Raw genomic sequence first — 13,021 nt, 5'->3', positions numbered from 1 at the left:
TTGGTGTATGCCAGCAGTAACCAATCTTATCCGGAAAGGGCCGGTGTGGGTGCAGGTTTTCATTCCAACCAAGCAGAAGCCACACCTGATTCCATCTGTTTATTCAGTTGTTCTTGGCTTTTAGTAGACTCTGGTGTGCTTGGTTGGAATGAAAACCTGCACCCACACCGGCCCTTTTCCGGATAAGATTGGACACTGCTGGTGTATTCAAAGAAAATAATTCCACTGCGCTGTAATGTATATGTGACAATAATAAATAATGTGGCTTCTATGCCCCAATTTTATTCCTAATATGGACTAAATGAGATGTTAGACACAGTGAGGTCAATTTTTTTATTATTATTCATTCATTCATTCATTTTCTACTGCTTATCCGAACTACCTCGGGTAGGTATCTCAGGCGTCATCGGGCATCAAGGATACACCCCGGACGGAGTGCCAACCCATCAGAGGGCACACACACTCTCATTCACTCATGCAATCACACACTACGGACAGAGATGCCAATCAACCTACCATGCATGTCTTTGGACCAGGGGAGGAAACCGGAGTACCCGAAGGAAACCCCCGAGGCACGGGGAGAACATGCAAACGCCACACACACAAGGCGGAGAAAATGAATGAATGAATGAATTAATGAATTATTAAGCACCTGAGATTAGGATCATTATTACATTATTTTAACCGTGTATCCTGTGGTCATGGAAAAGATGTTACTGTGTTTCGGAAATATTGGTCTGTAACAAGCAAAGAAAACAATTCTGAGATTCCTGAAATCATAAGATCTGGGTCACAAAATCTGTAAGGTATCAGATAACTTGAACTAAGAAATGTGTTTGGAAATAAATCTTGAATGAACGTGATCAAAGTTTAAAGAAAACACTTGAAGACAAAAGATCTGTGTTTAATAGTGAACGTATGAGCATTTCCATATGAGAACTTACAGGATTTGGACTAAACATCTTGGTGGCCAGTTGTTAGCAAAGCTAATTAGGGTGATTTGTGATAATTTGATTTGCTACGGAGAGTAAAGATGGGACTGTAGAGCAATGGCAAATGGTCATGTGGTCTGATGAGTACAGATTTATTAAAATCAGGATAAGAAGAGAAGTTCATAATGTCATGCGCCAGTCAGTCAGAGGCAAGCCTTTGGAGGCAGTGTGATGATCTGAGGTTGGTTCAGCTTGTAAGGCCCAGGCTCAGAAACATTATACAGCAATTAATGACAGTGTCAGCTGAGAATCTGAACAACTGAATCACAAGATCTTTTTTTCTTTCATACCTATATTCCAAGATGACAACAGCAAGATTCATCAGGATTTATGTTCAGAGAGCATGAGGAATGATTTTCAAGGACATTATTCATAATAACACTCTTCTTTTTTTTATAAGTGTATAATCACACCCTCCAGTGTCACCCAAATGAGGATGAGGTTCCCTTTTGAGTCTGGATCCTCTCAAGGTTTCTTTTTCTTTCATCTAAGGGAGTTTTTCCTCACCACAGTCACCTCAGGCTTGTTCATTGGGGATAAATACAAACACATTTAAATATTAGTCTAATCTTAAATTCTTGTATGTTAAACTTTTTGTAATAATTTCTTATATTCTGTAAAGCTAAAGTTCTGCAAACAACGTCCATTGTTAAAAGCGCTTTACAAATGCATTTGAATTTAATTGAATTTGAATTCACTGATCACCACAAGCAGAGTCCTGACCCTAATTCTGTGAAGTTTTTTAGGATGTTATGGAGAAGACTTTACGCATAAGCTGATAAAAACAATGCAACAAACAAATGCACAACCAGAGAACCCAAAGGAAACCACCGAGGCATGGGGAGAACATACAATACTCCACACAGACACACACACACACACACAGAGCTGAGGCGGGAATCAAACCCCAAACCCTAGAGATGTGACACAAACATACCAGAACTTTAAAGCTAAAATAACTATATAATGGCATTTTTCTACTAAATGCATAGTGTAAATTTAATTCACACAGTAATCTATCAATGAGAAAGAAAATTTATTTATAGATTTATATTTTATATTGAATTTAATATGTTCATTTAAAATACTATCTAATAATATCTATCTATGAATTCTATAGATAATCTATACATAATCAATAATCTATTTACACATGATCTATATATCCAGATTACAGGAAAAATATCTATCGCATAACAAATTGCACAACAATAACAACAACCACCAATAACTTCACAAGCTACATTTATTGAGATACAAGTAAAAAGTAGAGTATGTAAAAAATACAAAACCTGCTTCATATTTTTTTTTCTTATAAGGTTCATACAAAGTGCATAGCTACAATACATGCCTGTAGAGTATAAACAACTGAGAAGAAACTGAAGCAAAGAAACAGGCAGGTACTGGACATAATTTGACCCGAATTAAAAAAAAAAAAAAGAAAGATTAAATAGAGCTGTCACAATGTGCTTAAAGTCTAAAACCTGTGTGAAATCATGGGTTGTGATAGGATGCGTTTTCCTTTAATATTCAAAGCCATTTAAAAAGGTGAGGTGTTGCAAATAAATATGAAATAAATAACAGAACGAATATTATAACCATTCAGTTCAAAATATCTTCAATTATTTACAGAAAACCGAGTGCTAAAGAGTGACGGAGACGAGTCGAGAGCGAAGAAAGGAGAGAATATACGATGATGGAAACAGGAAACCCTGCAGAGATAAATGTACAGTTCATGTCATTATATAACAAAAAAAAATAAAAATATCACACAGCTGCCAACACTGATCCACTCGCTTACACAAGAATGGAAAGAAAAAACGCACAAGTCGAATGGAGTGTTTTTTCATTTTATAAGAATAGAAAATTGGTTTCTTTAAAAATAAGGGGGGGGGGGGATATTCCCTCATATCTGAGATATATTTTATAGTTTATTGCTTATGCTGCTGTTTAATTCCGTCTTGGGAAAAGGAATCAGGAACAAGTCATTTCTTGTCCAATACATGAGGGGGGGAAAAAATAATAAAAAGAAATAAAACAGGATTACAATTCAATGCAGAAGAAATGTCAAGGCTACGTTGTTAAAGAGTAAAATAACTTTTCAGCATTTTTGATACAATTTAGAGCTTTTCACACTGAGTTTAACTGGATCTGGTCGCTCGAAACCCTGCTTTAATCCTGGGTAGAGGAACATTTCACACTTGGAACATAGAAACAGGATTTATGCTGCATTTAATCCAAGATTTTCCAAAACTGCTGTAATGCTACTGCAGCATTAACGCCACATTCCTGTCAATTGGAATGAAAAAAGGAAGGGGACAGTTGTATTTTTACAATTATGTCGGAAATGTTTGTTCAGGACAAAGTGGATTGGAGAATAGATCAGAAATAATAATAATAATAATAATAATAATGTGTTTAAGGAACAGAGTAAAAAAATTATAGAACGATGGAGATCAACGAACGCCTGGAAAACACACAACATAATTTTTTTATTCCTCGCTGAAGTGAAAGCGTGAGACGAGCCGTTATTTATCCAATCAGGGTCATGAATACACAAACATGCAAATCAGAAGAAGAATGTACAGTGTGAAACGTCTGATTATGAGGAGCCATAGTCCACTGTTAATCCCAGGTAAAGTGTGAGCTGTGTGAAAGGTCAAACAACATAACCCAGGATTCTGTTTACGCTGAGTTTGGACACCCAGAGGGAATATTTCATGTGTGAAAAGCGCTAAAGATAAATACAATAAAAACAATGTTCTCGATTAAACTAACTAAGAGAACAAAAAAGATCTGACAAACACACAAAAAAGATTCAGTTCTTAAAAAACATTAAAGTAAATGTATAACTGTTTTTTAGTACAATATTTACAAAAGCAGACTGAAGACAGGAGGTACTGTTGGTGAAATTGTGTGTCAGTGAAGTAAATAAATAAGACTTGATTTTCTATCAAATTCTGAACCATAACTTTTTTTTGGCAAAACTGTTGTCATGTTCAACATCGAAAAAAACATTGATATCTTAGAACACAACATTGCCATTGCAGTGATTTTCTTCTTTTTTTTTTTTTTTTTTAACCTACAAAAATATATACTTATATATACTTATTTATTTATTAGAGTTGTATCAAAACCTGGCTAAAACAAATCATTAGATAAAGGAACAAAGGAAAAGTCTTGAAAAGGCCGTGCAAAAGATTCATGCGGATTCGCCTTCAGGACAAACGGCTTTGCTTAGCTTTCATGCATGACGACGGGAATATTGCTAAAAATAGTGGAGATATATTTACATACAGAGAGATGGACAACTGTCTGAGAGAGAGAGAGAGAGAGAGAGAGAGAGAGAGAGAGAGAGAGAGAGAGAGAGAGAGGAAATAAAAAAGAGAGACCGAAACGGGAAGAGACAGAGAGAGACGGGGGGGGGGGGGGGGACAGCGTGAGAGAGACAGAGAGGGGATAGGCAGAAAGAATGAAAGATGGGTAGTGACAGAAAGAGAAAGAGAGACATAGGGAGAAAGAGAAACAGAGAGAGACAGAGGGAGACAAAGCAAGAAAAGAGAAACAGGAAGAGAGTCAAAGACAGAGAGAGATGAAGAGAGACACGGGCGAGACAGAGGGAGAGTTTCTGCTGGAAGTTTGACTTCAGTACAGTAAAGTGTAGAGTCAGTGTCATAGAACATTTCTGGTTATTGATGAATCTAAAGCTAGTACTCGTGTATATACAGTGGAACACGTTTAAAGGTAAGAAGTGCTGCTGTGTTTACTGCTCATGCTGTGAGTCACTCCCTGAACTCAGAGTTGAGGAGAAACATCCCGAGGTCCTGACCTTGAGTGGAATGCAGCATGAGTTGTAATGAAAAGACACAAAAGATGAATAGGAAAAGGATCCTGTTAGAATGTCAACGGTGTCGCTGCATCACAGTTCAGTCTTGTCTGTGATAAAGCCAGTAATTAAAAAAAAAAAAAAAAAACCAATTTCCTCCAATGACTAAAACTCTACCACTTTATACTGCCCTGGAGCTCATATATGCCACACACACTAAGATAAGCATGGGGGGAAAAAAAGTAATCCATGCACTAAAGCTTATGTGGAGACATAAGAAAATATGTGAATGTTGAACAATAAGGACACGATTGTGCAAACACACAGTACGCTTGTTCACCCTACTTCAGAGAGAAAGTTCCAGCTGCTCTTGAATTGTAGAAAATCGAGAACTTTTTTTACTACATAGCCTTAAAAATGCCCAATGAGTTCACCAGGAATGAGAGTCACCACTCCTCTTCCTCTTCTGCCTCTGTTTTGTGAGGCATAGGTGAGGAGTCAGCTGGTGCGAGTGGGGACGCAGGCATGCTTTGACTTGCTGGTGCTTCCTCTTTCTCCAGCTCTGTGTCTTCTTCCTCTTGCTCGTCCTCCTCTTCCTCACGGCCCTGCTCCTGTTTCTTCTGGCAGCAGGGTTTGTAGAGATGGGGGTCGATGAGCACTTCTCCAAAACGGCCCTTGTAGATGATGCCACAGCACACCCGCTGCCTACACACACACACCCCGAATTAGAGCACAACCGTAAACACACAGTCTCAGGTTCAGTGTGGATTCTACTATAAACCATCATCATTAACTATCCTGTTAGAACAACCAGAACGAACATCAGCAAAAGCCATAGAAAAAGTAATGTGCACCTTCTCCAGTAGGTAAGGTCCAAGAAGGAGAAAACCGGTGCGCGGGTGGAACCAGGAGCCAGTTCCGAGTCAGAGCCTTCGTCTGATTGGTTACTATAGCTGGGAGACTGGGCGGGGCTAGCACTGGAGGTGGTGCTGTGAGCATCAGAGTCTGGACAGAGAGATTCAACAACGCTAACAACGCTATCACAAAACCGACAAGCCATCAGTTAAATTGTGCTCCCACTGCTGTGCTCCTGCTGAGCTCCTTCTATTGTAACATTTAAAAAATCAATTCTATAAAGTTTGGAGCTCTATCTGGACCTCGACTTGGTCCTATATACAAGGAGTATTGTTATCGTCTAATCCCTGGCTATTTAAGGTGTTTCTTTTGAGTTTTCAACTTTTAGTATTATTTATTATTAAGCATATGCAACAATTGTGTAATTCTGAGCTTTGTGGTTTGTTTTATTGTTTTTTCCTTATTGGTTCTCTTTTGTTCCTTGTATGTCTTGTGCTCTATGGAAAAGCTTGATACACATAATTATACATGTGTTATGTATGTTCTATAATGTTATACTGCATTCGATCGGTTTTTCTAAACGTACTGTACTATTGCTCGTATAATCTCATTAAGCCCATTTCTAGACATATTTGGTAATTACAAACCTAATTCCAGTGGCGGATCCTTTTGATTCCTTCTATAAATAAATGGCTAAAATAATGAAAATATCCAAATCTACCAATAAAGCAACACCGTTTAATTTTTTTCCAGGATATTATTGCTGGCTTAGATGTTATTTTGCAGTTTGTAATAAGATTCCAAAGGAAATCTAATAAAAATCTAATAAGAAATGATGATATCTTAGAACATATACAATACACTTACTGTTTCTTTTCAGTTCATTCTGCACTCTGCGGATCTGACTTGGCCTGATTCTTCTAGAAAGAGGCTTCACCTTCTTAGATTTCACAGTCATCTTCAGGCTGGGTCCACCTCGCGCGTCCACCACCTGTAGACCAGTGAGTCCACTCTGAGTTTAATCAGAATCACCGAAATTCCTTTAATTCATAGTATCTAGTTAGTAATTGGGTGAATCAGTTAAGTTTTGCTTACATGATTCCAGTTCTTTTTGGATCCGACCGGGAGCTTCTTCCAGCGTTTCACCAGCAACACACAAGCATTACAAATTTCTCCCGAGCGTGTTTCGCAGAGGCTGAGTGAACATTGTGTAACCATTTGAATTTCAGTGCAAAAATGAATTCATTCAAGTTTTCATGAGCTCTACTTCATTTTAATAACCATTCTGTGAATTTGTAGTTATGCGGGTTTGATTTTTCCTCACACAGAATCAATTCACATTTAAACAAAAACAACTACCATGACATCCGCAAAAACATACAAGTTTTGTGAGAGTTGTGGCTTATTGATTGTATCATGAGTGAAATATAAGCTTACCCAAAGCAGCTCTGGAAGTCTCTCTCGTAGCGTTTGCTGTCTGTGAAGCGAGAGCTGGAGGATTTCGCCCTGCAGATGCAGCACCCATTCAGACTGCGGTACATCTTTGGCTTATGGAAACCAAACATCTGAGAAGACGTGCACAATGAGAAAGTAAGTGCATTGTATTAATTACTGATAATTCAGCCTTCAATTCAAAGTTCAAAACACTTTTTGTAGAAAATATTTCATTTTTTTCCTTCATAGAAACTCGGGATGGACCACATAACTTGAGGAGGGTCAAAAGAAGTAATATCAACTTCTGAGTTCTGAGGAAAGTCAAAGTCAAAGGCAGCAAACTATACAGTATGTAGCATCTATGGGCAAACAAATCAAATTATATAAATATATTGAAGATAAATTATGTTATTTCAATTTGAATAAATTCAAATGCTCTGGTTGTCGTAGCAATTTGTGTTTTTTATTCACAACCCTTCTTTACATATGATGTCCTACATAATTTCCAGCCTAGGAAAATAAGCATGAATGTGTGTGTGCCTGTGCGCGCAACAACACAGGACGGATGTTTTATTTAACCCTATTTAATACTTCTGCTATACTTTAAACTAACAAAATGTTGTGAGACTTTTCAAGTTCACACCAAATGTGCCAAACGTGCACTAAGGAATGTTTTGTGACTTAATTGACTTTATATAACAAAACACACACACACCCCACCCCCATCCCTTTGGTTGAGGAAATCCCATTGACCTTAACCTTACTAACCAAAACATTTTGTCTCATGGCAGCCAACCAAATGTCCCCAAAAGACCAAAACACAGAAATTCCCCTCTTTGTGGGGACATTTGTAAACACGCGCGCGCGCATACACACACACACGTTAGCTTGGTCAGTTCATTACACCTGAATGTACGTGTTTACATCACTCTTTTTCGTATTACATTTCGTGTGTCGACAAAACACTTCCACGACGCGCTTATTACTGTTTAACTATACTTTTATTACACATTTATGTCAAAATTCGGTATAATAACCGTGTGTTTTTGTGTGTGCGCGAGCTCGCTAACTCTGTTTGCTGACGTCATTCAAACATGGCGCCGCCTTCCACAGGACGGAGAAGAAGGAGGAGGAGGAGGATGATGAGGGCGGCTACAAAAAAATGGAGCCTTGTGGTGCGAACAGAGCCACAAAGTCCACAAACACTTTCGGGTTTGTTTCTGTTTAGCCCGGACTAAAGAAAAGTGGCTTGAGAGACTCAGATATGGTTATTAGTTTAGAAATGAGATGAATATAAACCCCGCTGTGCTGAGTGTGGAGCTCCATGTTGGCGCCTCAGCGCGGAAACACGACACTCCGAACACACCGGACGACTTTTAAGTTCGTTCCGAGTGACGTAAGGATGCCGTGTTCGCTCAGTAAACACACTTGGTGATGAAATGATCAGTGTTACTTTTACGGCTGGATAAAGAGTTGGACAAACGCTGATGGACGTGTAGCTGCGCTGCTGCTCTTTCTTTGTTTGTGCGCGCGCGCTGCGTCACCGACTCCATGCTGTCGGCTTGGGTACTTTACACACTATCTCTCTGTCCCTCTCTCTGAGTCAGTCTCTGACTCTGTGTCTGTCTGTCTCTCTCTGTCAGTGTCTCTTTCTATGTCTTGCCTTCTCTCTGTCTGTCTCTCTCTCTCTCTCTGTCAGTGTCTCTCGTGGTCAGTGTCTCTCGCTCTGTCTGTCTGTGTGTCTCTCTGTCAGTCTGTCTGTGTGTCTCTCTGTCTTTCCTTCTCTCTCTCTCTCTCTCTCTGACTGTCTGTGTGTGTGTGTCTCTCTCTCTCTCTCTCTCTCACACACACACACACACACACACACACACACAAATGCATCTTGTAGTTGCAATGAAAAAAAAACATCCTTCCCAAACCACCTAGACGCAGGAATTACAGGTCTAAACACGACAAGTGTAACATATTCCTTAGTGCTCAGTGAAACCTGAGATTAAAGTTACTATACTACACATTTGTGCTTATATTATTATTATTATTATTATTTTAATGATCAGTGTATTATAGCTTTGGCCGTCCGGGATGCAGTGAGCGCGTGCAGCAAAGCTCGCAGGGATGCAAGTTTGTTTTGAAGCACACCCACCATCATGAGGAGTGTGTGTGTGCGCGCGCGTGTGTGTGAGACGTACAAGACCACACACGCACCAGGTATTAAACAAATAAGCTAAGAAATAAGATAACTATCCATGAAAGAACTTTTACGCATGAACTGATCACCGACGCATGTTGCTTACAGACTTAAAGAGTCCGTGTTGACGCAGCCGCGTCCGTAAAAACGTACACAAAGTGAAAAAGTGACAAGTTTAGAGAGGAAGATGATGATGCCTATGAAACGGTTAGAGGAAAGATGCGCGCGCACTAAAATGGCACCGCAGCGCGTGGACCATGTGGCTTAATGCGCAAAAACAACCACGAGGATCATTATCATCACTCTGACAAAACACGGCGCACGTTTCACCGCAAAACACGGCCCTGTGCCGTACAGCATGAGCTTTCAGTCGCATTGTCACGTCCATGACATTAAAACTTAGTAAAAGCGGCCTTATGCAATACAACAGGCATAAACAGTTGAATAGTACAAAATAAAAGTGTCAGTCTTACCTTGATAAAGCTCAATCAATCGAATTGAACGCCGTTACTCATTAAACAATGCGCCACTGCTGAGCACGCTTAATGTCTCACTTTCTGTCTCGGCGTAGTAAACGATCTGCGCATGCGCCGACATCGCCGTCCACCATTTTCTGAATTTCTTCAATCAACCTAATTTGAATACCCGGCTGACGTCAGGCTGCGTCTGCGTTGTAATTGCCCATATAAGGACGAGAAAATTACGCGGGAAAGAGGGAGGGGCGGGTCGCGTAGCCAAGGCGCTCTGCCTTTCACAATCTGAGCGCAGCGATCAGAGTGGGCGGAGCTACGGATCTTTACGCAGCAGCTGTGCAGCGCCCGAGCTTGTAAAGTCGGTCAAGGATGAAATGAGGGAGGGGGCGTTGGGATTAAATACAGTACAACAATGAGTCCGGAAACACCACGCAATCCAGGCTTAGGTAGAGAAGATACTGATGCTGATTATTCCCTCTTTACTGTTCTAATAATATCCACTCTGCTTTTCAATCACTAGATGTTGTGGTGGTGGCTGTGGGGACTAGTGGGTGTGGGGACTAGTGGGTGTAGTGATTAGTGGCTGTGGGGACTAGTGGGTGTGGAGACTAGTGGCTGTGGGGACTAGTGGGTGTGGAGACTAGTGGCTGTGGGGACTAGTGGCTGCTGAGATTAGTGGCTGTGGGGACTAGTAGCTGCGGGGACTAATGGCTGCGGGGACTAGTGGCATTGGGGACTAGTGGCTGTGGGGACTAGTGGCTGCTGGGATTAGTGGCTGTGGGGACTAGTGGCAGTGGGGACTAGTGGCTGCTGAGATTAGTGGCTGTGGGGACTAGTGGCTGCGGGGACTAATGGCTGCGGGGACTAGTGGCAGTGGGGACTAGTGGCTGTGGGGACTAGTGGCTGCTGGGATTAGTGGCTGTGGGGACTAGTGGCAGTGGGGACTAGTGGCTGCTGAGATTAGTGGCTGTGGGGAATAGTGGCTGCGGGGACTAATGGCTGCGGGGACTAGTGGCAGTGGGGACTAGTGGCTGCTGGGATTAGTGGCTGTGGGGACTAGTGGCTGCTGGGATTAGTGGCTATGGGGACTAGTGGCGGCTGGGATTAGTGGCTGCTGGGATTAGTGGCTATGTGGACTAGTGGTGGCTGGGATTAGTGGCTGCTGGGATTAGTAGCTGCGGGGACTAGTGGCTGTGGGGATTAGCGATCATTCAGCAACAAGAGCACGAGTAGGATCAGACACTGATGCTGTACAATTTAGAAGGTCTGGGGTTCAGACGGTGTTAGAATTCATCCCACAGGTGTCCAGCGGGGTTGAGTCAGGGCTCAATGCAGGACACACGAGTTCCACTCCAGCCTTAACACACCATGTCTTCATGGAGCTCTGTGCTTTGTGCACAGGGGCATTGTCGGAATCAGTGAATGGAAATTGTAAAGTTACAGCACACAGAGACATTCTGTGCAATTTGGGGAAAAGTTTGGGGAAGAAGCACATATGAGGATGACGCTCAGGTGTGCACATACCTTTGGCTGTATATCGTAGCATTGCAGGAAACGGGAAAAGTTTGCATATACATTTAATAGCTTTATTTATATGTTGTCAAAAGCTGCTTCTGGATTCCTCACATATTCCTTAACTTTAAAGTTGAAATCATAAATCCAGTACCAGGTTTGTTGCTATTTTTGTTTTTGCACTGAAAAACAAAAAGCGGATGACTAAAACAGCAAAAAATGTACTTTAATTGATTTCAAGTGACTTAACCAGTTGTTAATAGTCAGATTTTTATCTATCAAAATACGGTTAATTTCTGTATAGAGCACATGCTGGGAACTGGTTCTTTTAATTCTTTTAATCATTTTGGTCAAAGAATTATTTATTAACCAAACCTCAATGGCCTGTATATGTGTGTTTAGGGGGTTGCGCAAATCCGGTGTATAATTGGGTTAATTTTGATGTTTACATCATGACAAATGATGTACTTAAGTTGTCATTACAAAGAACCAGGAAAAACCCAGCTCGTAAAATTTAAAATGGTAGTTTTATTTCCCATTAGTAACATGAATCGTATTAATGTAAGTGATAACTACGTTATTACAGCAGTAATAATAATAATAAGAAGAAGAAGAAGAAGAAGATGTTTTTATTTATGTTGCTGTATGCAGGCATTTACAAATTACCGCTAAAATACTACAAATACACACTGTTGGTGTGTTTTATTTGGGAATATTCTATTTAAGATGTATTTTCTATCAGCCATGTGCATGGAAGGGATCAGATATGCGATTTAAACAGGAGCCGGCTACTACTTTGCTCCTTGTAATTCTTCTTTGTTACTATACTTAAGTAAAAAACAATATTATAATTGAAATTAAAACTTATAATTGAAATGGAATATAATATTCATACCAGACCAGTTAGCGCCACAGTCATACATTTGAAGAGGGATCATCTATTACACTGCAAAATGTAAAGACAAATTGCACTGAGGTAAGTTCTGTTCAGTTTGGCATTAACTGGCAGTAATTAACAAAATTAGCCTGTTTTCTGTGCTAATGCTAGGTGAAACGTTATGGCTAAGCAGCAGGTCAGATTCTTGCTAATAATAAATATTGCAGGTTTATAGAGATTGAATAATGTTTTCAGGTTAAAACAGGGTCAATTCTGACTCTTTTATATGAGTAACAGAATTTTTTTTCCACAGGAACACATTAGCATAATTTCACCGTTTACTCTTTTACATTTGATTGCATTAAAGTAGAACCTTTGAACTTTTACTCCATCACATTTTTTCTGGCTCTTTTAATTTAGTAAGACATCAGCACGTTTTCGTTATAATATCCTTTCACTTAAATATCATTTCTAGTGAAATGTCTAACTTTAGTGAGAATATCAGCAGATGGTGTGCAGGAAATTTTTAATCTCTCATAATACTCATACTCTAATTTCAAAAATAGAAAAAATAAAAAATATTTATCGTGTTAATTTCTGCGATCACATCAATAGCCGAATCCCTTTAGGACTGACTGTAATACGGTCTGGTTCCAAATTATCAATTACGAATCACCAAAACAATCCTCGCTTTCTCAACAGGTTAGAGATACCATTTATTTTTTTGTTAAATTGGATTAAACTTTCATTTCATTTTTGAAAATATGGGGCCCTATTTCCAGCTGGCTAAGAGGATGAACTTCATGGTTTGGCTGGGTGTTAATATCGTGTAGGGTGTAGCAACGGTGATGGTTTGGTTGTTTA

General features: G+C 40.0%; 1 protein-coding gene across 1 annotated transcript; it reads right to left on the bottom strand.

The window, feature by feature from the left end:
- Positions 1 to 2,220: 2,220 nt before the first annotated feature.
- Positions 2,221 to 9,921, bottom strand: sinhcaf (SIN3-HDAC complex associated factor). Its single transcript, XM_060887244.1, has 6 exons — positions 9,769 to 9,921; positions 7,111 to 7,238; positions 6,769 to 6,868; positions 6,541 to 6,664; positions 5,673 to 5,823; positions 2,221 to 5,523 (listed from the first exon to the last, which is right to left on the bottom strand). Exons 2-6 carry the CDS (start codon positions 7,236 to 7,238, stop codon positions 5,265 to 5,267), a joined length of 762 nt encoding a protein of 253 aa, XP_060743227.1. The 5' UTR covers positions 9,769 to 9,921; the 3' UTR covers positions 2,221 to 5,264.
- Positions 9,922 to 13,021: the final 3,100 nt, after the last annotated feature.

Source organism: Tachysurus vachellii, chromosome 14 (assembly GCF_030014155.1).
Source record: "Tachysurus vachellii isolate PV-2020 chromosome 14, HZAU_Pvac_v1, whole genome shotgun sequence".
Classification (NCBI taxonomy): domain Eukaryota; kingdom Metazoa; phylum Chordata; class Actinopteri; order Siluriformes; family Bagridae; genus Tachysurus; species Tachysurus vachellii.
Note: the sequence above shows the minus strand (reverse complement) of the source record. Positions and strands in the feature narration are given on the sequence as shown.

Bases quoted from the DNA above. Each gene is read 5' to 3' on its own strand.
- sinhcaf (XM_060887244.1), bottom strand. From the start codon at position 7,238: ATGTTTGGTTTCCATAAGCCAAAGATGTACCGCAGTCTGAATGGGTGC. The intron at 6,665-6,768 runs GTAAGCAAAACT...ACTGGTCTACAG, and splicing joins CCAAAAAGAACTGGAATCAT to GTGGTGGACGCGCGAGGTGG. The intron at 5,824-6,540 runs GTAAGTGTATTG...CTCTCTGTCCAG, and splicing joins GAATGAACTGAAAAGAAACA to ACTCTGATGCTCACAGCACC.